Source organism: Idiotropiscis lumnitzeri, chromosome 10 (assembly GCF_059441095.1).
Source record: "Idiotropiscis lumnitzeri isolate Australia: NSW breed Sydney's pygmy pipehorse chromosome 10, RoL_Ilum_1.0, whole genome shotgun sequence".
Taxonomy (NCBI): Eukaryota; Metazoa; Chordata; class Actinopteri; order Syngnathiformes; family Syngnathidae; genus Idiotropiscis; species Idiotropiscis lumnitzeri.
In genome coordinates this window covers 697,535-722,339 of record NC_142400.1, presented here as the reverse complement: position 1 = coordinate 722,339, position 24,805 = coordinate 697,535, and the positions used below count along the sequence as shown (strand labels likewise).

At 49.5% G+C, this 24,805-nt stretch overlaps 1 protein-coding gene across 2 annotated transcripts in view; it reads left to right on the top strand.

The window, feature by feature from the left end:
* The window catches only part of foxo6b (forkhead box O6 b), a 46,599-nt gene extending 23,767 nt beyond the window's left edge, over nucleotides 1–22,832 (top strand). For both annotated transcript variants that reach the window (XM_088307894.1, XM_088307893.1), the window contains one exon: nucleotides 20,233–22,832. In XM_088307894.1, coding sequence (XP_088164020.1) covers nucleotides 20,233–21,861 — 1,629 coding nt within the window. In that variant the 3' untranslated portion in view covers nucleotides 21,862–22,832. The remainder of the gene's footprint in view (nucleotides 1–20,232) is intronic.
* The last annotated feature ends 1,973 nt before the right edge of the window (nucleotides 22,833–24,805 follow it).

The window sequence follows — 24,805 nt, the reverse complement described above, 5'->3', positions numbered from 1 at the left end:
TCCGGTTTGGAAATATTTTGGAGTTTCTCGTTTATTGTCCGACTCCTCTGAGGTTGGCGACGTTTTTAGGCGTTGTTGCCGTCACTCATTTTTCCCGAGTGGAGTGGGCGTCCCGCAGTGACAGCCCTGATGACATACGGCAAATCACAGAGGGGGTTTTGTCATTACAGGACCCCCCCCATCCCCCCCACTTGCCCCCCCTGGACGCATTCATAGGTGCAATCAACTTTGTCAAATATTCCTCACCTCCTCGCAAAGTGATCTGCATGAGTGGCAGGAAGGTGTGAGAATGAAGCTGAGGGGTGGGGGGGGGTGCAAAGGAACGGGTGGGGGGGGTCAAGCTTGTCAGTGGGTGACTCTCTGTGTGTGTGCGTGCGCTTGTCTGGAAGGAGGTGGCGCTGCGTCTGGAATCGTGATTAGGCAGAGGTGGGAAGTGAGCAAGGGCAAGTTTGTGCGTGAGCGCGAGGCGTTCACTGACCTTGTTGCACACTCGCTGTTGTGTCTGCGCACGCTGGAGATGGCGCTCGTGAGTCCCCAAAATGATCTTCACCCTATGAAAAATAGACACGTGGCTGGGTTGTTTTTCTTTTTTATGAAAACAAATCAAATGGCGCTTTTGCTGCGGACTTGATTAGCAGCAAATTTTGAAAGCGATCCCGCTCAAAAGTGAAGATCCGATTGGACCAATTCAAGTCTGCGAGGGTAAAAGATAATCAAACACAGAAACGCCCCTCAGAAATAAATATGTTCCAAAAAAATAGCATCCAAAATGAATGATTATTTGACTTCTTTCCAAATCCCTCCTGAATGTTCTCAACTCTTTTGTTTCCGCACCTTCGCTTGGCTGTCTGCGTCCTCTTATGTCCGCTCGCTCGCTCATTGGCTGTTTGTCAGACTCCCAAAACGTTAATCTGTCACTTTGTGGCGCGCGGCCAGATTGGACCGCCACCACATCATGCGACTACGCTCATTAGCGTAGCGTGATGCCTAACTAGGCGCTCCGCCGTATATCGTCGGCGCGGCCGCTCAAAGCGTTTGTGTGGCGTTGCAAAAAACGCTCCGACAGCAAAGCAAACAGATGGAAGCCGTGAACTCGCGATCCCGGCGAGCCGCGGGAGGATTTAGCACTTGTGCTAACACGGTTAGCTTTGTCGACACCGTTGTGTTTGGTAAATGTCAGCGATGTTGATTCTGGTATTCAGCGTAAGGCGTCACGGTGCAGGTCACAGACCTGCGAGGGGGGGGGCAAGCGGTTGACAGACTGAGCAGAACTTCATTATTTTGTGAACGTTTAAATCGTCTCATTAGCAAATATCGCCGCATGGAGTCAAGTAAATATCGTCCAGCTGTAATCTTACATATGGACGAGATCTCAAAATATTTTTGTTCTTGTGGTTTCTCGACAGGACATTGCAGATTTTCAATCATTGCATGCGCTTCTTCGTGAATGTATCTCGTGCGCTAAATGGGAATTTGGTGGAAGTCAAGTGGAGGAAAAACAATTTTGAGTAGCAACTTGACAGTGACAGTTGTTGAATTTCTAAAAAAAAAAAAAAACACTTTAAAAATGCCTCTCCATGTACACGCTTATCAAAAAAGTAACACATGAACTATTCTGTCGGCCTACCTTAAAAAAAAAAAATGACGCCGTTTGACATGTCTCGTTAATTTTGACGCTTCAATTTCGAGAAATTTTGGCCCATCCGAGCTTCTTGGCGGATATTTTGGACTGAAATTTGTCAGCCAATCAGAGTTCACTGAGTAGCAGACGAAAGCAAATAGTCAAAGAGATACAACAGAATTGAGTTGGTCTGTTTTTTTTTTTTTTTTTTTTGCAATATCATCAAAGAACGAAATTCCAAATTCCAAATTCTTGCTTCGTTGAAGTGAACTTTGCCGCCGCACTCGGCACGATGCCATTTTTAGCAAATCTTGTCACGTGACCTGCGAGTCAGCACGTCCCCAAATTCCCACGCATGCAATGTTCATTCGCCGTCTGTGCCTTGACCTGGCGTCCCGACACTTTTGTCCGCACGGGCTACATCTGCCAACATGTGTCGCGCAGCTGTTCCGCCTCGTCGCGGTTCGGAGCAGGTCAAGTAGCGGAGAGGAGAAGCGCAAGGTGGGATGTGAAGCAGACAAAAAACGGGCGCCGTGGGACGCCGGGGGGAAGTGAGGGGGGGCCGGCAAACCTGCATGGCACCCCGTCTAAAGTGAGGGCATGTCTTCAGAGAGCGAGCGAGCGAGGATGGATGGCGACAGCGAGGGAGGCCCGGGCCGGGGTCTCGGCGGAGGGGCCGATTGCGTGACTTGAGAGGAAAGTGCAGTGCCGTGTGCGTAATGCTCTCAAGACGGGATATTAAGACGCGGCGGCCGACTCGCTCGCTCGCCCGCCCCCCCCCTCTTCCTCCCCACATCTCCACTCTGCCGTCCTCTCTCGCTCCCTCCGTCTCCACTAATGATCCCCACGTCCTGCCACACTGCTGGGCTGACTGATGCCCACTGACAGTCGCACTCAGGCGGAAACTGCTGCTGCTGCAGCCGAACGCCCCCCCCCACCACAACACCAACCTCCCCCTTCCCTTCCTCCCTCCTTTCCTTCCAGGAGAGTTGTGACACACACGAAATGCAAAGGTGCAGCACCTTTGCACACGCGTGTATCATCTCATGCAAAGATGCTGACAGATGTATGTCGCCGAGTCTCTCACATGACCCCCCCCCCCCCCGCCCCTGTCACGCACCTTCACTATAAATACGCCCGCGTCCGTCAGCGTGAATGTCCATATGACGGACAGACGGACCATCGAGGTGATCCGGCAAGCTCACCGAGAGTGTTGAAGGTGTGACGAGGCATAAAAGTGACGCGCCACGCACACCACTGGACACTTTATTAGGTACAGTGAATCCCTGTTTAATTTCGGGGGTGCGTTGCCGATACACACACAATATGTGGAAATCTGCGATGGAGAGAGAGAGAGAGAGACCGTGTACCGAAGTCACTGGCAGGTTGAATCTTTGCATCTCCAAAATGAAATCTTGAAATCAATTCTTGCTTGAGGTCTCAAACACGACATCAATTTTTGTTATTTTTCATGAAATCCACCCAAATCATGTCCATGCGCTAACCTTCGTTTCTGAGCCTGCTAACTTAATGCTTGCTTATGCTAACACTTCAAGGCGGATGTTTGAAGACAAACGGCGCAGCAGCACATTTGGACCATCAAAACATCCATAAGGCTGAATCGTCTGTTTATCTTATACTGCCCCCAGGTGGCCGAGGTGGGCAGCTGTTGATGCGAGCGTGAGAAAAAAGTATTTTTCTTATGAATTGGTTTTTTTTTTTGGGTACAGATGATTTGAAATACGAGTGATTTGAGCTACAAGCATGGGCGCGGAATCAATTCCACTCATATCTCAAGGCACCCCCGTATTATCCCCCAAACGGGCCTCCCCTAAATGATGCTTGCCATGCATCTGCAATTGAGTCACAGCCCCGCCCACTCTTGGCATAAATACGGAGTTCACAATATGTCAGCGTCCTCCGTATGAATCCATTACCACCCTCGCCCGTCTCTATCCCGTCGCGCTCCCGCTCCCGCACCGTGTGCCACTTTCCTGATCCAACCGATGCGAGCGGAGGCCCCGAGACTGGCGGCAGAGGAGAGGTTAGGAATTAGGTCGGAGCATCTCACTCGTCTAATTAGATGCAGTGTGTTGCATTTGCATTTGCATTTGTGTGTGCGTGCGCGTCTGCGTCTGCGCTTAATCCCCAGGTGGCCTCCGTGGAAATGTCCTGGGAAAGACGCGTTAACCCGCATTTTTCTGCGCGTGACGTCAGCGAGCACATGACCTCCAAATGCAAATGAGAACACGTGCGCGCTCTCATGGCGAGGGCGGCGCTTCACAGTGCCGATGGACAATAACGCAAAGCGAACGCTGAAAGTAACCAAAGAGTTTTTGACGGCAAAGTTCATCGCCTGACCCGAATCCCATCGAGCATGCGTTTCACTTGCTGGCGACAAAAAGTGACAAAAGAAGCTCCGAGTGAAAGTGGTCGCGGTTGAAACATCACCAGCGATCAAAATGCTTTAGTTGTAAAAATCAACTCTCATAAAAAAAAATTTGAAAAAGCAATAAGTGCAGCAATGTGGATGTTTTTGTCGTGGCTTGCGACCTCGTATGCTTATGCATTGGTTTGTTTTTTTTGTTTTTTTTTGTCAGGACTGTCGTAAGCCCGCCGTGGAGCCCCCCCGCGCACCGTCGTGCTAAACGTCAATTCGGGTGAAGCGGCTCGTCTGCGGTCGCTCGTCTTCTTTTTATGAGTTGTGGCCGCGCGGGGGGGGGGGCGTACTTAGCGCTTGGTGCAGTTTTAATGTCGAGCCGTGTATTCGATTAACTCGGGATGAGAACATGAATCGTCTGCGCTCGTCCTTCTGCGACGTTTTGTCCTGTGAGGAAGCGCCGAACTCGGAGATGTGCGTGCGTGCGTGTGTGCGTGTCGCTATACGGTTCAAGTCCGTCGATATGTTGACGTGACATTCGAAAAAAGTGGTTCCTTGAGATACAAGCGATTCAATTGACAAGTTCTTCAAAGTTCGCGCTGTGTCTTTGAAACCAGCACTTTGCCTGCGCTAGCACGCGGGCTAACAATTAGCATCACAATGCTTTCAGGCATTCTTTATCATCCAGGAAGAAAAAATATTCATGCCGCACCGAGATCTGAATCTCCACTTTGTCTCATTCTGCCCTGAGGTGGCCAAGTGGCGCACCGCAATTTGCATTGCGGGAAAAATACTTTCAATAGGGCGGGAGGTGCGATGCAGACTTTGGGCAAGCGAAGGTTTCTGCCCTCGACTGGTCGCCACCCAATCACAGGGCAGATAAACGCGCGTTCGCACCCCTATTCACAATTTTGGGTCGTCAATGAATTTCTAAATAAATGGCAGCAAAACGCAGCGACTCTCCACAATTTGCACAAACGACCCAGGCTAAACTTGGCTCCTCCCCAACAGGATAACCGTTTTCGTCTCTCTCTTGAGCTTGACACATATCGCCACCGTTCCCATTTCACAGTTTGTTCTTGAGTTTCGCGGTTTGCGCAAATCCCACAGAAAAAAAATGGTGAATCGCGAAAGGGCGGGGGCTCGCTTTCGTGTGTTAATGCTATCGCTAAAGCTTTTGTGTGTGTGTGTTGGAGGGAGTATAGAGAAGGGTTAGTCTTAATTAAGTTTTCAGGAGGCTCTTAAAAGGTCACGGCGTGCCTGTGTACACCCCCCCCCCCAGCATCCATGCGCCCCCGCCTAAATTTCACTTTCCACAACCCCCTCCTCATCTTCCAATGCGCCCCCCCCCCTCCCGACACACCCCCTCCCCGTCATCAGCCACCCATCTGTGCGCATTAGCCATTCATGAACACACTCATTAGGGTGCGAGTTTGAAGCGATTGTGTTCGCTCGTCGGCGGCTGGAGCGTGGCGATTAATATTTCAGCGTCTCCCGTCGAGGAGCTGAGAGACGAGTTTGGCCCTCCAAGGCGGGAGAACGGGGGTGGGGTTGTTGGGTGGTGGTGGAGGGGGGGGGCACACAACAAGCAAAGAAAAAGGCCTCCCCCATTGCCCCCCCCACACATATACACACTGCCGTCTTTTAGATAGTCTCTGCTACTTAGCGTATTTCCCCCTTATTTCCATTTATTGCATCCACAGTTCAACCCCCCCCCCGCCCCCCCCGCCTTGCTCACAATAAACACACACACAAAAAGACCCTAACTCAAACTGACTTAATTGGGCGCTTTTTTGTTTCATGGAGCTCAGTGGGGAAGGGGGGGGGGGGTAAGGGGGGTACTTGTGCGTTTCCTTGCAACCCCCCCTCATGTATCCTCATTCCTCTCAGATGAGAGGCGCCTCCGTGGATCTCATCGTCCTCATGCCAGCTTCAAAACTGGAGGGGGATGAGGGTGGGGGCGTTGGGGGGTGAACGGCGGTATCAAACGATGCTAGCAAACGCTGGTTGCGCTACACACCGCGAGCGAGCGAGCGAGAGAGAGAGAGAGAGAGAGCACACGGGATGAGTTGAGTTGAAATCGCTGTAAAACTCAAATAGCGTTTATGCGAGACGTTTCTCGCCATTTGAAAGCTCAAATTTGCTACCTTTGCAAATATTTTCCGATCACATTTCAATCAAGTCGTTCGATGACCTGAGCTGTCATTTCCGCAATCGGCCTCGACGCCAACATTGGGACTTGAAAACTTGAAAAGCGTCAACTGGGACGAGGCTGCAGCTCACCGACGACGCCCCCCCCCCCCAAAAAAAAAAGTCAAGATTGATGGCCAAGCGTTCAAACAATTTGCTTCAGAAAGTAAAAACGTCTTTTCATGGGTGGTTCGGATGCGTGCGATTTTGTCATCTGATCTTTTTTGGAGCGTCCAAGCACATGATGAGCGTCGCTAAAAGCAGACAGAAGCCCCCTCGCAGGAATTCCCCTTTTTTTCTTTTTCGTTGTGTTCCGGATATGCGGGCTCGCGGGAATTTCGCAACAACAACTTGTTCATAAGTTCTTTTTTCTTAATCTCATCTGATCTGTGTGGAATTGGTTTCATCAACAAAAAGGCAAATGTTAGCCGCGGCCCAAAATAGCAAGCACAAACGATCGATTGTGGCTTATCGGATCGGCCGCGAGGCTCGCGCGAGCCCCGCCTTGATTCAAAGGCTCGTCGCCACGATGAAAATGGGAGACGTTGGCTGCAGCTGGATACGACGTGATAAGCGGGGGGGGCTCAAGGAGCTCTCGTGCACGCGGCCGAAAAATAGGAAGCGGCTTTCCTTTTTTTTTTAACCCTTTCTGTGCTGCCAAATAGTTTCTCTCCCGTCGCCGTTGCAAGCGGACGTTTGATGGCAAGACGTGGGGGGGCCTTGACGTAAGCGGGACTCGACATGCTAGTCTGCATTTTTTCTTTGCCTTGCAAGCAAAATTTGGAGTCAGCAACGTTGTGTGAAGTCAGCGCAACTCATTTCAAATTGGCAGCAAGTGAACGATTGTTCAAAAATGTTTCATGTCAACTAAACATCAAAGGAACAATTATTTGTTGCGGATTCCAAATGAGCATTTGCGTTTTGCCATCCGACAGTCCCTTTCGCTTCATGCTAACAAAAATATCAAATGCGTCACACGAACGCACACCAGATGGACATTGAATTGAAACAAAAAACGCTTTCTTCCTTTTGCTTATTTCACAAATGTGTGATGTTTATCATCAAGAAAAAAAATCATTACATGTTAAAAATGAATAAAAATGAATATTTTTTTATTTTGTCTGCATTGGGGGATTTGATTCCTCCACATTTGACATGAAAATATCCGATTCTGAAGTGTGCCACTCACGAGCAAAAAAAACAAACAAAAAAACCCAAAAGTTGTCAGCTGAAAGACGCGGCATAAATTCACCTAAATGTTCTCCTGATGAATGTGGAACGGGCGTCGTATTTCATTTTGCAAAAGATGCACTGCTCCGGTCTTGTAACGTGCCTCTTAAAAACAGCGGCGGATTCTCCTGATTTATCCCCAACCATTCTTTTCCCTTTTTTTTTTTCTCTTTTTCTTTTCAATTCTTGTCGCTGGCGCCGTAAACAAAAACAGCGGCGGCACTGTCGAAAAGAGACGCTCATTAGCCGCTCGCTGACTTAAAGGCGCTCGTTTATGTCCACGAGGCGACATTTGCCATTTGGACATTTCCTTCAATTTGATGCGAAACTTTCAGACGCAAACAAACACCACAAAAAAAAAAGCTTTGGCACGTCATCAAATTTGGGAAACAGAACGAGTGCAGCGGCCGTGACGGGAAGTCACTGCACCTCATTAACAAATTTGTACGTTTGTCAGCGATGACCATAAAAGGACAAATTGGACCGAGCTGAAAGGCTTCCTGCAAATTCAAATCAATGACTTGACCGCCAGGATGATAATTTGCGCGCTCATTCGACAGCTAATTCAAATCAAGACGACTTTTAATTCCTGAGGACTTAAAGAAGGTACACTGAAAAAAAAAACACACCCCTTAATTGTACACTGGTTGCACGTGATTAAAATGTTTTTCTTTTTTTCTTTCGTCATAATTGTCTTGCCAATGAAAAAGTCAGCACTTTTCCAGCATGTTGAAAAGAAAGAACTCTTTTTTTTCAGGTGTCGTTTAAAGAGAATGTTTTTCAAATTTTCCCTTCGGAAGTAACGCAAATAATCGAGACCTCCAGATTGCGCCGTTCACTTTTGATGGCTTCGCCGTCTTTTCTGTGACTTTGCGGCGATCATTTTTATTGTTTTTTTTTTCATTCTGCTCCTGCAAATTTGCGAGCCGCGAGCTAAACGACAACATGCAAAGTTCAAAGGCGCTCACGTGCGACGTCACAAATACGACAGCGTTGACAGAGAGGATGTGACGCAACAAAACAAATGCACGTTTCGTCGATCGCGAGCATCCGTCTGGTATGCGAGCCGCCTGATAATCAAGTAAGTGTGCAAAAAAACAAAAAAGACTCGAGTTAAAACGGGGCGGCGTGGGCATCTACCAACCCGAAGGTTGTGGGTCCAATTCCCGACCCTTGTGACCATGCAGAAGCGTCCTTGAGCAGGATGTTGTCGACCCCACCCCAAATCCCGCCCCCAGTTGCTCCTGATGTCGTGTCATCACCAACGAGCCAGAGTTTCAGAACCTTGTCGGTGGAAAAGCGCCCAAAATAAAAAGAAATGAATGCATCAAATATTCCAAAAATAATAAGCGCTTGATGTTTGATTTTCGGAGCCTCGAGCGTCCGAAGCCGCATTTTGACGGTGCACGTCATGAAAAATGTTTTGGAGTCGTTCCGTCCAAACTGCACGTTTGCGTTGCGTGTTTTGAGATGCTTGCTATGTGACTGCTCCTGTCTTTTCAAAGCGAGGGTGGGGGTCGGGGGTCGGGGGGTGGGGGGGTGAGGATGATGATGAGGATGAAGATGAAGGTCAAGGTCGTCGCGCCGAAAACAGACACGCACACGCAGATCTCCGTGCGGCCTTGCTCGACCTCTGCTTCCCTGCAAACTTCCAAGCAGGCGGTCCTCTCTGCATTCAAGACCCTCTTTGTTCCGTTGTCCTCTTTGTTTGCGCGTGCGTGTGTGCGTGCGTGCGTGTCCTCTTTGTTTGCGCGTGCGTGTGTGTGCGTGCGTGCGCGTGTGTGTGTGTGCTCACGTGGAGTGGGCCTAACGAAGTTCCACGGCACCTCATAGCCCGTTTGAACCGCTGCCCCCTACCTCTGTAGCAAGTTCACCCTCACGCACCCGCCCCCCCTCCTCCCCCCCACCTCTGGCGCTGTTTCTCCCCCACCCCGAGGGAGCCGGCTGGCAGGGAGCGAGCTGGCTGCTATGGCAACAACACGGAACCCTCCTTCTCCCACAGGTCTCCTTAGCAACTGGTAGCTTGGCATTGCGGTAATGAGTGTGCCCGGTGTGCCAAGCTTTGTGTCACACCACCGTGCGTGTGTGTGCGTGTGTGTGTGCGTGTGTGTTTTTTATTCATGCCACTTTAACTGAGAGCGCAAAATTAAGAAGCTTATTTTATTAACATGTAACCCAAACTAGCACTTGACTGACTTATCTTCACCCTCAGTGTGTGTGTGTGTGTGTGGTATTGTGCTTTATTATGACACGGCAGAATGCGATTAAAGGGGCAATGCAAGGAATTTTCTCTCGGCAGCCGCAAGTGAAATTGAATTAAATGTTGAGAATGACGTTCATGAAAGTGTGATGAGAGGTGTTCGCTGACCTTTGGAACGTGGGAAATGAGATTCTCATCATTAGGGGGAGGCTATAAAAAGGCAGAAAGGGAAAAAAACGATGATTTGAGTTTCTTTGCACATAGCAAAGCGAACGCAATCAAATCAGAAGTCGGATATGTAAAAAAAAAAAAAATGTGATTGCGGCGCTACCTTGACTTGGAAGTGTCTCATTTTTACGAGTTGTGGTGACCGCGAGTGAGCTGCAGCTTTAGTCAAAGAAAAATGGACTGGTTCCGACAGAACTGTTGTGCAACTCACGTTCTCCAGTTGCCAACTCGTTTTTTCATTTGAACCGCAACTGACCGGCGTCAAAAATGTCGCAGATAATCGAAAAATGGCATGTTGGATCACATCAAATCTATTTTTCCGGGTACAACGCGAGCTTCGATATTGTATATGGCGCAGACATTTAGTATTTTATAAAAATATTTAGCGATAGTAACCATTTTAGTCTTTGGTCTGCAACGTAACCGCCATGATGACTGGAAAGCAACCGTGGCCAGTTGGTGCTTCTCCCTTGAAAGCGCCACCAAAAAAAAAGGACAAACATGGTCGTTTGCAGTGCTCGGAGAAACACAAACATTTTTTTAATTATTATTTTTTTTAATTTTGTAAATTTGGCGCCAGCACTTTCATCGACTTGGTGGCATGTTTGTTGACCTTTGGAAAGATCAGAATGACAAAATCGACGTTCTGAATGAGAGTACAAAAAAAACCCCCAAAAAATCCGACACCGAAATCAAATCCACACCGCGTCTGTTGGCGATTAAAATGTTCTGATGTATAAATAACGACGCCTTTAGTGGACCCGCGAAGGCTCGCATGTTGCAGATCCTGCCCGTCTTGTTAAAAAACAAAAAAAAAAACCTCACGAAGCAAAGCTCATAAAGCGGCGGTCTCCAGCGTTGCTTCGAGCGAACAAAAGCATGGCAAGCCCAGTGGAAAATGTTACTTTGCTCCCTCGGCACCGAGCGTGTGAAGTGCGAGCAGGCTGCCGGCCCCGCAGGTGGCCGAGCCCAAACACCTGTTGTGTGAATCCTCCGTGGGTGGGTGCGAGCTCGGCCTCCCTCGCAGGTAAAAAGCCGCTCTGTGTGTCCACCACAACAGGTTTTTTTTTTTTCTTTTTCCGTTTTAACATGCGTGGGCGTCAGATGCGAGGCCCAGATTGTGTCCCCTTTACGCCCACCGGCAACACTCAGCTGTCCCTGGCATTAGCCGAGTGGATTTTCCGATCCCCTGTCCGGGTCTCAGATGCTGCGCTAATCTGTCCGCGTCTATTTTTACCCTCCAAAGCCGCTGCGGCCCTTCGCCCCCGCCGCCCCCGATGCCGATGCCAACGCTTCCCTTTGGCACCGGGGCGGGCTTCGCCGACGGCCTCGCCGACGCTTGGCCGCAATTAGTGCGCCGTCAGGCAGGAATCCCCCACCAACTCCATTACAGGCCGCTCTCCACGGCCACTTCCTGATCCGGCGCACCGGCGCGCGCCGCCTTTTTCATAAACGGCACTCCCGCCGTGTTGCCCAATAATGGGCTCGGATATGGAGCGCCTTTTTCAAGCGCTCCGCTCTACAAACTCCATCAATTTGAGCAGATACAGGGGGAGGCCACGTCGGGATATTATTTCTTTCTTTCTGTTTTTTTTGGTTTTTTTTATTTCTACCTGCTCTCATTCAGCACGGAAGTCGCTTTAAATGTGCACTTTCCATATTGCAGGTCCTTCACTCGAAAACATCCTCGGTTTGCACAACAAGAGTTCCAAATTTGTATTCCGGGCGTGCCGTCGTCTCACAGTGACCCAAGATAACCCCGTAATAAAGTCAAAATTATGGCAAACATTTGTCTGAAAAGCATTTGTAGGCCATGAATAGAAAAAAGAAAAAAAAAACCTGAAGCATGTCAACTTATTCGAACGCTTCCGCATAAACAAAATTGCGTTGGGAACCTCGAAACTTTGTAACGATGCCCTGCTTGCCGACGACAATTTGGAATTCTGAGCCGATGACTGAAAATGTTGTCGGCGTTTTCATGCTTTCTTTTGTTAATGTGACGAGAATCCTCAACGATCAGCAAAACGTGGACGTTCGCCATCGCTCAAAACAAAATGGCCGTCATCCTGGGTGATTTTCTGCAAGGCTTCTTGAGACTTTTTTTTTTTGTGTCTGCAGGATTGTCAAAATTAGAACTCGAGATTCATTAAAAAAATAAACTAAATAACGCAATTAAATCTGTTCACTCTTCCAAAAATATTTCGCATACTTGGTGAATCCAAATCCTGCACCATCTTTAGCACATCATCTTGTCGGTCGTCGAAATGTAAAAGTTTGGACAATTGTTTCAAAATAAAATGCCTGTAAAGATGACGCCGTTTGGATCGGATTAAAAAAAATAATAATAATTAAAACAGCTCCACAAAAAAAATTGTGAATAATCGCAATTAATCAGGGAAATATTTTGTGATTAAGAAATTTGAATTGCTTGACAGCGTGTCCTGTCCACCAAATTTCATCGGTTGAGGGCGGCATTTCTACCCTTCTGCCCCCAAACGAATATTCCAGGTGGCAATGCCAAGTTTGAAGTCTTCCTAAAATCGATTTACAATTTTGTTGAAAAACCCAACAAAAACCACCAAAATGGCTGCACGACTTTTTTTGCTGGCGCGTCATTGGGCGAGCTGAGCGCCACTTGAACGGGTCGTCGTCATTTGCACACACGTGCCCTCGTTCCGTTGCGGGCAAATCCGCTTCAAAAGCTTTAAAGGCGACGGCTGTGAAAAGATACATTCACATATCTGATAACGCTCGTGCCGCTTGTGCTTTGGATCCAAAAGAGGTGGGGGGAAAAGAAGTGAGATCAGGTCATTCTTGGATGTCATCTTCAAATATTTCAAGAACTTCAATGTGCAAAAAAAAAATCATGGGTTAGCGTTCAAATTTGTTGTTTGTGGCATTTCAAAAAATGTGATTTTTGACTCCTGAAAATCTGCAAATGTTTTGTGACGCCGTCCATCCGAAACGAACAAACGGAGGCCGAAAAAAAACAAAAAAACGTGTGCTGCCTTTACTCAATTTGACTTCCTCAAACCAAATGAAATCATCTGAATCCCGAAATATTTTCAGGCAAATTATTCATCAACCTCAACCATGTCCTGATGATTTTATTATTCGATGTTTGTTTTTTCTTGACAAAATCAAATTGTCGCAGCCATTTTTCTTTTCGGTGACGCGGAGCCAAACGTCGGCCGGCATTCGAGCCGAGCCGATGAGCGTCTCCTCCTTCCCCTTGAGGATTTTCAACAGGGTTTAGGTCTGGGCTCCTGCTCCATCGCTTTTCTCCTCACGCTATCGGCGTCACGAAACGAGCGGCGACTCCACGCGGCCCCGATGCCAGTAACGGGCGCTTTATTTGGCCTCTCGCAAAGGTGACGATGTCGTGTGGCGGACGAGTAACTTTCTCACCTCCTTGCCTATTTTTAATCTCTTCAATTTGATTGCGTTCCAAAAGCAGGCCGCCCTGCCCATCTGTCTCTCTTAAAGAAGCCTCCTAAAGGGATTTTAATCATCTGGCTCGGAGCTGCTCAGGCAAATAGCTACATCTCTCGTTCTCACGTGCACGCGCGTGCGCACGCACGGACAAACATTCCCGCGTGTTGTTGCTTGATCGTCTCCGTCTCCGTCGCCGCTGCAACATATTGTCTGGGCTCCTTTGTGTCATGTCTGTGCAGTCATTAGGCCCTTTAGACCTCATTCAAGTCTCCCACAGACCCCCCCCCCCCCGTCCACTTTCCCGCAACGTTGTCCCTATTTCTCCCCTGGATTCTTTATTTGCCTTCAAAGGGGGGACAACGCCAGCCGTGACATCAATCAGGGAAAGCGAATATTTAGCCGGCGCTAATTTCCACCAATAGCCCGGAGACGGGCTTAGCTGACAAAACTCATTCCTGGGCCTGTGTTGAGAGCCCCCCCCACCCCTCGCACCCCCATTCTCCCCTCCGCCTTGTGCACACGGAATTAAAAAAAGAAAACTGACCATAAACACAGTTCGCACTTGTGTCGGTCCCTCTTGATTTCAAACGAATGTGCGCCACGCAGGGAAAACTCCTTTTGTCCAAAACATAATGGCGCCATTCTGCGTGAAAAATGTTGTGGCAATGCTGGCGGATTGTGGCAAGCGGCTGCTTCGCCGGTCGCTTTCTTCCCAGACCTCGCCGCCTCCCGATGAGACCGTTTGACCCGCTTCCTCTTCTTCTTTGAGCGAGGGGGTGGGCGGCATTTCCAGGGCACCCCTTTGTGCGCCTGCGACGGGGCCCCTTACGCTACCTCCATTTTCCCCATCCGTTAGCCCCGCCCCCTCCGACAAGTCCCTGCGAGCGGACCGAACGAAGCCTCGCGTCAATCGCGGCACCAATTCGGGATCATTTGAGCTTTACATAACGTCGTTAATGAACCAAACGCCACATCATCGCCATGGCAACCCGGGATGGAGTACGTCACAAAAGTTGACACCTCACGATTGGTGAGTTAGAGAGACAAAAATAAACTTTTTGGGGCGATGGTGTTGACTTTGCAACATTAGAAGAAATCATTTTCATTTTTCTGTCGCTCAAAATATGTCACAGGCGCACGTCGCCAAGATTTATTCAACTATATTTGGCCACCGTTCGGTGAGGCGTGCTGACGGCCAAGAAAAGATTTTTTTTTTAAATAACATTTTTGAATGCTCAATATTCAAAACAATCGTGTGAGCGCGCCGTCCGCAAAAATCACATCAAGCGTGTCAAATTTGGAAACATCTCAAGTGAACTTGAGACTTGTAAGCTCAGTCAGCCTAAATTGTAAATCGACCGCAAAATATGATCTTAAAAAAAGGAAATTCCATTTCAGTTACTTTGCAAGATTGTCCTGAAAAATAAATTGCCGATGAAAAAGAAAAAAAAAAACTTTCTGGAACCCGCACGCTTGATTTAGCTCCTCCACGACATACAAGAATACTTCCTTGACGCCAATTACTACTTTCCTATTGAATCGACTCTTCGAGCTTTGTTTGTTTTGTTTTTTTGTTTGTTTTCGCAAAGAATTGATGACGACGAAAAACCAGGACGGTCCAGTTTTCTTTCAGTCAATGCCGAGGCGATTGAGGACAAGTTCCGCAGACCGAAACGGCACTCGGTGATTTTGTCATTCGCGCGTTCATTTGCTTGCCTCTTTTGATTTGATTTTAATTGGAAATCGTAATGACAACCATAAATAAGCAATGCAGTGAAAATAAAAAAACAGAGACCGATAGAAAGTGTTCGGTTAGGTCGTGTGTGTGTGCGAGAAATGGAAAAATCTGAAAAATGCTCCGTTGCTTATAAACAAAAACACGGTCGACGGCTCTTCTCTTCTTTTTCTGCGCGTCTATAATTTCCCTTTCAACGCCTCCGTTAGTCAACTCGAAGACTCAGCCCGGACATGTCATATTCGCGCTCGCATCGGCGGCAGCGTTGTTGCTTCCATTTGTTTTTGGTGTTTGCGCAAACGCCAATTTGGTTGGCGCGCGTTTCGTCTGCTCGCATTTCCGTTCGCCGCCGCATTCGTTGGTTCCGCTTTTGGATGCGTTCAAAATTTCAAATACGCCGCGTGGCGCTAACGAGGTGCGATGACAAAACGTTCCCGTAAAACGACCGCACTGAGTCAGGAGTTTTTTTTTTTTTTAGTCTGTGAAGATATTAGCCTGTCAACGGTGTTGAAAACAAACAAAGCCAAGTTATCTGGAGGAGTGTTGAATCGGTCTAGACGCGGCGTCACGTCATTAGCGCTAGCGTTGGAATTAAGATTTTTCTTTATTGTTGTTTCTTGCATGTGCGTGTGAACTGTCGACCACATCGGTATTTATTCGAGACAGCTGGAAAATCGGTTCACAGCCACGTGGAGCTCTCGAGGGCCAAGCCCAAAAAAAAAGTTGGCCACTCAGCTAGCCTTTTCCTTGTTTGTCGAATATAATTTGACTGTGGACAGTTTTGACCACGAACCTCCTCTTTTTCGAAAGTCACTTTGACCAGTGCCGAAAAAAATCTTGTGAGATTACCGCATAACGTTTGCAAAACAAAAACGGACAAGTCCGGATCGATCTTTCCGGGAAAAAAAGAAGCCAAATTTTGATTCAGCCGCCAAAGTCATTTTTCATTTAAAAATAAAAAATGTTAAGCCCAAAATGATCAAAGATTTCAATTTGAAAAAACTTTTGGTTTGCCCGCAGTGCCATGAATGTGAGTCGTCTCTTTGAAGTTTGTCGTTCGCAAGTGCAGTCGACACGACTTTCTCGCGGGAACGCCCGCAAAAAAACAAAAATAAAAAAATTTGCCTTCCCACTTGCTCTTGACACATTTCAACTTCAACAAATCACTTTTAGTTACATTGTATAAAAAAAAAAAAAAGAAAGACAACCAGCGAATGTATAGGAAGTACTTTACAATATGTACTGTTGTGCCTTTAAGAGGCGGAGCCTGGTGTGAGTCTTTTTGCGAATATTTGCGTCTTCTGATCTGAAAGTGCGCTCGTTGTGTTTGATTTTTTAGTAAATGAGCCGAAAGTGGCGTGGCCTTTCCTCCTCACGAGGGCATTCCAGGAACAGACGCACGTCACACTCTTACGCAGCATTTCTGCCGTCCGTTTCGCCAGATTGGGCCAGTCCGGATCCAACTTTTTTTTAGTTTTTTGCTGTCAAGCTTTCTAATGTGAACACAAAGAAGCCGATCACATGCGTTGTTGTCTTTTGTCTAAAAAGGCAAATCCGCTTTCTGTCCGTTTAACGGTTAATGAGAGTGGAAGAATTTTGCGCTTTCTCAACGACTTGATGGTCGCATGATCTCCTTTTGACCTCATTCACGTCGCGCTGCAAACCGCAACGACGACTTTATGAACTCTTTTTTTCTTTCTTTTTCCCTCCCCCCAAATATTATGGGAGCAGAAAGTGCATCTGTACAGACCCCGCCGCCACTCGGTTAATTATTTAGCGGGCTTTCTGGAAGGCCCGTCGTGTTAAAGGGAGGGAAGGATTTGAATAGGAAGCAGCTTCCCGGACCCGAGCGTGCGATGCGTGTGTTCCGCTGTCATTGTATGTTTCTGCGGGCTTCATTTGTCTGCCTTGGCGAGCCGCAGGAGAAATTTCCATTCCATGAATATTTAATACATCATAAAGTTTTTGATTTTATTCTATTCCACGTGAAAGGGGTGAAAATGCGGCCGAGTGAGGACAGAAGGTAAGCCGGCTCGACGCCAGCGTTGGCCAACATTTCGCGTTCACGATTGAGACGGAAATGGTCGAAAAAAATGACGGCTGGTGTGAAACTTCCGTTTCAGATTTGAGTTTTTCAAGGAGATTCCGGCAATGACAAGACATTTGTGTGCGTCCATGAAAAAGGATTTTGCCTTTTCCAAGAAATTCAATCATTAAAATGTGGTCACGGAAAGTCGAAAGTCGTCACCGATTTTTACTCGCATCAAAATATTCAACTTGAGCTTATTTGGTTGAAAAAAAGTGCAATTCAGCTGCAAATTCAACTTCAGAATCAGAAATGCCTTTAATGTCTTTGTACTCAAGTGTGCAACCAGATTAGAGAGCTCCCGTCTCCGGTGCGAGACAACAATAATTCAGATAAATATAAGAGAATAGTTAGTGCAATGGAAAATAATACTCAATCGGATATATAACTTGAGCTGCCAAACGTCACTCGGACGTGACAGGCCAAAGCAATCGATGCAACGGTCATCTGGAAAGACCAAAAAGTGATTTTGATACGATTATTGAACACGAACACGAACATCGGTTCTGTTGTTGTCCAACATGAAGCCTATTTTGAAATTTCTTCGCTAAGGACACGTCGCTCCGCAGATTACAATAATTTCAGAGTTTGTTTGTTTTCTTTTTTGGAACGACGCCATTCTATGTTCTCGTGATCACGTTTCTTTTTTGAGCTGCCGCCCGCCGCAGCCACGGTGACCTGGCATGGCTCCGTGCGAGACGCCCAGCTGGGAGTGCCCCTGAATCTACTTGGGATTAGCTCAGGATTGTCTGGGATTACGCCGGGATAGAGAGAGATTAGTAGCGACTGCCTGTTTTCGGGGCGTGAGGGCCATCGTTTGGCCAAATTGCCCGTCCCCCCGCCGTCCCCGCCTCAGAAGCACGAATGAAACGCGTACCCACCGTGCGTGAACACCTGCACATCTTAAATGTCGGAAGCAGCGTTTGCGGCGCGCGGCGCCTCGGTGATGCGGCTGACGACCGTCCGAAATCTCCCAAATCTCTCCAGCAGATAAAGAGGGTTTGGGATGACGGCAAATCCCTCCAAGTTTAGTGCGGCTGCTCTTCCCTCACACGGGGATAAAATGGAGATTTGAATCAGACGGGTCATTCCGAGTTTTCGCCTCAAGTGCAAGTGCAGCTCGGCCACGGTCGCTCGGTCGAATTTACTCTCGGACGGACTGCACGCGCTTGAAAACGTTTTCACACAAACACATTTTTTTGGTCTTTCGCTTGAAATACTTCATGAATCATATTTCACTCATCAAACTAAAAAACAAAGAAGAATTCTTTATCTTTACTTTAAGCTGCACAATAATAGTTTGCGGCGTTCTGTCCGTAAACACCAAAAATCATCGCGGACATTTTCTTGGGGGACACCGTCAGACAGTCGTTGCGGCTTCACGCATTCGGATAAATCAGGGCGCCTGTCTGAGACGACGGCAAACGCTTTCACCGCAAAGGAGCGTCGACAGCGAGTCTCCAAACATAAACACGACACACGCAACAGCGGCGATTGGAGAGAAAAAAAAAATGGCCGACATGGAAATAACGCAAATAGACGCGGCGTGGTACGTTCTTGGAAATCGTCACAAAGCCGGCGCGAGAGTTTGTCATCACAGAGTGACGCTAAATTTCACTTTAGGCACAATTTGATGTTGAGAGTGGTGTGATAGGTTGAGGGTGGAGAAGGAGGGACGGTTTTGGGACGCGGGGGGTGTGTGTGGGGGGGGGGGGTGTTTGGCGCGTCAAGAAGCCGTCAGTAGCGGGGAGCCGGCGTCCCCTGCGGGCCTTTGCATAGCCGAGATGAAAGGCTGTTTAGTGTTGGAGCAGCGGCATCAAAAGAACCTCCTGCATCCTATACCCCCCCCCAACCCCCCCTCAACCCCCCTCGCCATCCCCCACTCGCCTCCCATCTCTCTCTCGTTCTCGCTCAGCACAATATGATATAGTTCTGCCGTTGCACGTTTACCCGGTTGCCATGGCGCCGCGCCGCCGGAGGTGTCACAGCGAGATAACCCAAGGAGGCATTCACAGATCACCTGAATTCAGTCGCTCTCCCCATCTCTTTCTCTCCCGGCGTGTTCTCTGCCACAATTTGATTTATTTTGTTTCCCTGGCGCGCACTTCGCCGTGAATACAAATAATCCGCGTCATAATGGAGATGGTGGAAGCGGGCGTACCTCTCCGTCTCAATAAACTCATTGTGGCACGATATTCCAAACCACAGGGGGGGGCTCTTCTATTTAATTTTTTTTTATACTTTTCCGACTCGAGCGCCAAAGCGCTTGGCACGTGGACAAAAAAACGGCAAATTTTGCGGCGTGTGTCTCTGCCACGCATCGGGAACTTGGGCATCCAGCAACCCTTGAAATGTAAACGATCATCCAAAAATGAGATCCTCCGAATTAGCGAGTCACTGACGGTACGCGGCGGCAGGATAATGGCAAAGTAATTGGTGACGCACGGCATAATTGACGGCAGAGCGATTGAAAGCAGACGCGGAAAATGATTGTTATGGGCACAGAAATGTGGCAAATAAGAAGCACTCAGTGACAGAATAGAAACGGAGGATTGCGATGGAGAGAGAAAAAAGAAATGGAGGGAGGGGGAGGCGAGGAAGGAGATTGGCAGTGGCAATAGATATTGGAAATTGGGAGACATCCATTAGCCTTCCTTGCCCCCAGCTCAATCTCCCGATACTTCCTCCCATTCAAGGCGCGCTGCGGAGAGCAACGGCGGCTGGCACAAAGCCAGCCTGGCACACACTTCAAACGAACGGCGCACCAAGCCGCGGCACGGCACTCGATGGAGACGTGGAGGAGGACGGCGGCATTGACGGGAGCCAAAGTGGGAGGACCGACGCGCGCAGCCCGCAGCCTCCGAAGTCGGCGTCGCGGGTCCTTTCGGGTTGCCGGCGGCGGACGCGGTCGGAGCGCCGTTTGTCTTTTTCACGCTTTTACGACGTTGCTCGACGCACCATTTGGAGTACCGTGGCCACGGATATGAAAGGGAGCCCGCGAGGTCGATCCTGTCCAAACGTTTTTAAGGAGCGACCGCCCGTTTGGCATCCTCACGACTAAAGTGACCCACCATGTAACAATACGATGCTTAATCCCCATTCTTTCTTTCTTTCTATGTCTCCGCAGAATTCCATCCGTCACAACCTGTCCCTGCACACGCGTTTCATCCGTGTTCAGAACGAGGGCACCGGAAAGAGCTCCTGGTGGATGCTGAACCCCGACGGAGGGAAGATGGGCAAGGCTCCAAGGCGACGAGCCGTCTCCATGGACAACAACAGCAAGTATCTCAAGAGCAAAGGTCGCATTCGAGGCAAGCGGGTCGGACGTCCCGGGATCGGAGCGGGATCGGCCGCCGTGGGCCTCCAGGGCTCGCCTGACCACGGCAGCCCGCCGCATAAAGGCCTGGCCGGTTCTGGAGGCACTCCTGCCACCGACGCCGAGTTTGACGCCTGGACGGATCTCCACTCCAGGGCCAGCTCGTCGGCCTCCACGCTGAGCGGGCGGCTATCCCCCATCCTGGCGGAGGGCGAACCGGAGGAACCCGATGAGGGGGGCCTGTCCTGCTCCACCTCCCCCCACCTCTACCCGTCGCCCACCGCCCGCTCTCCAGCCATGGGGGCCGGCAACCGCTGCCCTCCCCTCGAGCAATTGCCCCAGCTGGCAAGTCTGACCGGCGCCATCCGTCTTGACGAGCAGCTGATGGAGGACGGCTATCATCGTCGCCACCATTCCCAGCAGCGACACCAACAGCATCCGTCGGTCGGCAGACAGAAGCACCAAACCTCCGTCTACCACTACAGTTCTGGAGTGAAGGGCCAGTCCTCGTACGGTTCCGGCGGCTACGGGACGGCGGGCATGGGCCTGATGCGCCACCACTCGCCCATGCAAACCATCCAGGAGAATAAGCCAGCCAGGTTCTCCGGGACCATGCGGACGTACTCCAGCACCAACGCCCTGCAGAGTCTTCTGACGGGAGGGTCGGCCGGGCAGCCGTACGGCCCCAAGGAAATGATGCTGGGCCTGAAGCGGGAAGGCCATCCCTTGATGTCGTGTAACGGCTCCAACCCTCACAGCCACCACGCCGGGCACCACAACAGAACTCACAGCCATACGCCCGTTCACAATCACAACTCATCTCACGGCCTCAGTCACAACAACATCGGCCACGGCCACACCCCGCCCCGAGCGCCGCCCCTGAACCCGTGCGGCGACGGCAACCCGCTGCAGGCCTACAATCACAAAACCCCCTACCTGTACAGCCCGCCGTCGCACGCCCACCTCCCGGCGTCGACCGCGCTGCCCCCCAACCCGGCGGGGATGCCGGGCATGCCCCAGGACTCCTGCCATTTGGCCACGGCGCCGCACCCGCACCCTCGCCACAGCCATTACCCGGACCCGCAACACCAAGCCGCGGCTAACGGACCCTTCCACCACGGTCAGGGTATGGTCGGCAGCAACGGCGCCGGGGGGTACCACCACGCCTACCATCAACCCCACCCGCACGAGAGACTACCCGCCGACCTGGACATCGACATGTTCCAGGGCAGCTTGGACTGTGACGTGGAGTCCATCCTCCTCCATGACATCATGGACTCTGGAGAGGAGATGGACTTCAACTTTGACTGCTCGCTCGCCCAAGGGGTGGGCATCGGAATGGGAATGGGGATGGGTGTGACCATGGGCATGGGGATGGGCATGAGTGGCCTGGCCGGTCCGCAGCAAACCCACAGCAACCAGAGTTGGGTCCCCGGCTAAAGTTTGGGAGCGCCCGACCAACAATCCAACCCACGAAGCACTGTGCTCAACTGTGACATTCCCGACTTGACACAGAGACTCTAGGACCGCGTCTTTCTTTGTCGTCTGTCGCCCCCTTCCCTCTTCTTTTTTTTTGCACCCGACCCACCCCACCCCTGCCCCGTGAGTTCTCGCTCACGTCTCACTCGCTATTTCCTCATATCAGCTATACTGTGATGACAATCTCTCGGCATCATCGCTTCTCATCGAGCGCCAAAGCGGAACTCGCCCTGCACTTTATCGCACGTGTGTTCACAGAGCCGCTCTCGCAGAAGCCGGCCCGGTTTTGGGAGTTGTCCCAAATCAAACTCAAAGGGGAGCCGTAATCCGTCATAGTCGCGAGTGGGGAAGAAAATAAATCAAGCGAAATCTCTCGCCGCATTACAATTGCAGCACCCAAAAAACTCAATAAATGCAAATCCATTTTTATTTTTGGATCCGGAACCGTTTTCCTCCTCATGAAATTCACGCTCATGAGATGCAATCAATTCCGGCCGATGTCTTTGCGCGGCGTTCTTGTTATTTACGGCTTCATTCATCCGGACCTTGGCACTTTGACTCTCGTGTTGGATGCGATGTTCCGTTAATGTCCTCTCGCCATTCGTCCGAGGCGCGTCGTCACGACATCACCAAATGGATTCCATCGTTACTCGCTTGCATGCAATTTGGAGAATTAAAAACTTGTATCACCTTGTCTCACCTGGGCCTCTGGAGCCACTCGCTCGCTCTCGCTCCACTGTCTGGAAGTGGCGCTCGCTCTCCTCGCCTGCCAGCGGAGACAAAGTGGCCATTACTCACGGCGAGCCATTAATGGGGCTTGATTGAAATTCAGCATCTTGCTTTTAATCTCCAAAGTGATGCGGCAGCGATGCGTCATTATTGAGAAGCTAACACGTTGTCCTCCCATATCTCACCCGAGCGGGGGGGATCGAGACGGCAAACGGTGTCATGCCAATGTCAGCGTCCACTTTTAGGCGAGGCGGAAAGGAAGTTGGGGTCTCAAGGGGACCTCGAGGAAAAAAGATTCTTTGCAAGAGGAGATTGGACGTGGCCCCGCGCGTCGAAACACGCCATTCGGAGAATGATTTTATTTCGCAAATTCATCCGTTCTGATCACTCTCAGGGTGCCGACTGAAATTGTTGTCATCGTGCCTTCGGGCGCGCATTGCGAACGCCACGTGACCGAGCCCGGCAAACGGGTGAGCCGTGACATTCGCAATGGTGCCCCCACATGGACGGAACTGGAATCCAGTGTTTCGTCGAGTGGGGCCTCGGCGAATATATTCCGGCAAAGAAAACGTTTGCCTTTAACACGAAACATCAACATCAAAGAATTGATCCGGCTGTCGCTTTCAGAACGAATTTGACGTCGCACGTTCACCCCGCCGTTGCGGCTTTGCGCATTCAGATAATTCAATGCGTCGTCGGCGTCTTTGACACTTCGATGACTTTGGATGCAACACTTTGCACGTTTGGTCTGTTGCGCTTTCGGCGACCCGGTGAGAAGCTCATCCCCATCCCGCTTCGGACGGGACCTTCCACGCAGTTGAGCAAAAACGTCAGCGTGAAAGGGACTCGGGTCGATGAGAAGCTCACAAAGCCATTCGCCCCCCCAGCCCCGCCCCTCCGTGTGTTTATTCTGTTGTCGTGTAGTTGTCGTCGTGTCGTTGCCAATTCTGAGGACCAACAGCGCTGACGTATTAGCGGTGACGAAAATCTTGTCGGTGAAATGATGTCGGTAGTCGTGCAAGTTTGACCTTCTTCCCAGCCTCCGGTCGGTCGCCCGCCCACGTCTGTGCTTTGCTCAATTGTCTCTGTGTTTGTGGGCGGGGGGGGGGGGGGGGGGGTGGAGTACGTGTGTATGTGCTTGAAAAAGAGAAGCGAGGTTTGGGGGGGGCGGGGGGGGGGGGGCTGTGGGCTGTCTGAAGCTTCTTTCTCGTTGGCCTTGTGGGAGTCATCGAGAGGACACCCTTTCCCCCCCCCCTCTCTTCTTCTTCTCTGGCTCCTCCAAGGAGACCCCTCGATGCATTTGGGCTTGCAGGCAAAAGGTGGGTTGGGGGCGGGGTTTATTGTTGGAGCCAAAGGTCAAAACATGGCAGACCATTAAGTGAGGCAAACACACCTCCAATTGCAGGGCTTTTCGGTCTGGTTCGGGCCAACGCTGAGGAATCGCGAGTTAGTTTGTTGAAGTCACACGCCAGCGACACGCTTCTTCAATCCCAAAAGAGAGCTAGACGTCATGTCGAATTTTACGATATTTATTTATCAAAGAGTTTGGTCTCTGTCGAATCCTAAATGTGGTACTTGTTTCAGTCAACGCCTGTTCATCCCCCCGCCCCTCCTGTTTTATAAGATGTCAACCCCCCGTTTTACTTACATTTATTTTGTACAAAAGCTATATATTAAGAATATTGTAAAATAGTTTTTAAAAAAAAACGCAAAAGAATATCAGTTTTGTTGTCTACTTCTTTTTTTCAAGAGAATGTATCTCATCATCTGGTGACTGTTAAATAAATACATTTAAAAGAAACAAAGAACTCCAATCTGTGTGTCATTACTGGTGCAACATAAACATTCCACCCAAAAAAATAAAAAAAAAATAAAAATTAAATTACTTTTCCTTTTTTATAATTACTATTATGTCGAATTATATTTTATATACATATATAAATATGTAGTGTATAAAACCTGATGAAAACATTTGAAGTAATCCCTTTTATTCACATTTTATGGAAAAATTCCATCCATCAAAATGGATGCGATTTGAATCTCATATGTAACGCGGATGCGTGGAAATCGAGCAGCCGTTCACATTTTCACTTTTCGACACGTACAAATGTCGTCAAATAAAATCTTGTTGTAATGTGTCGCTCTTGACACCTTAATTGGTCGCTAATTTTTACGT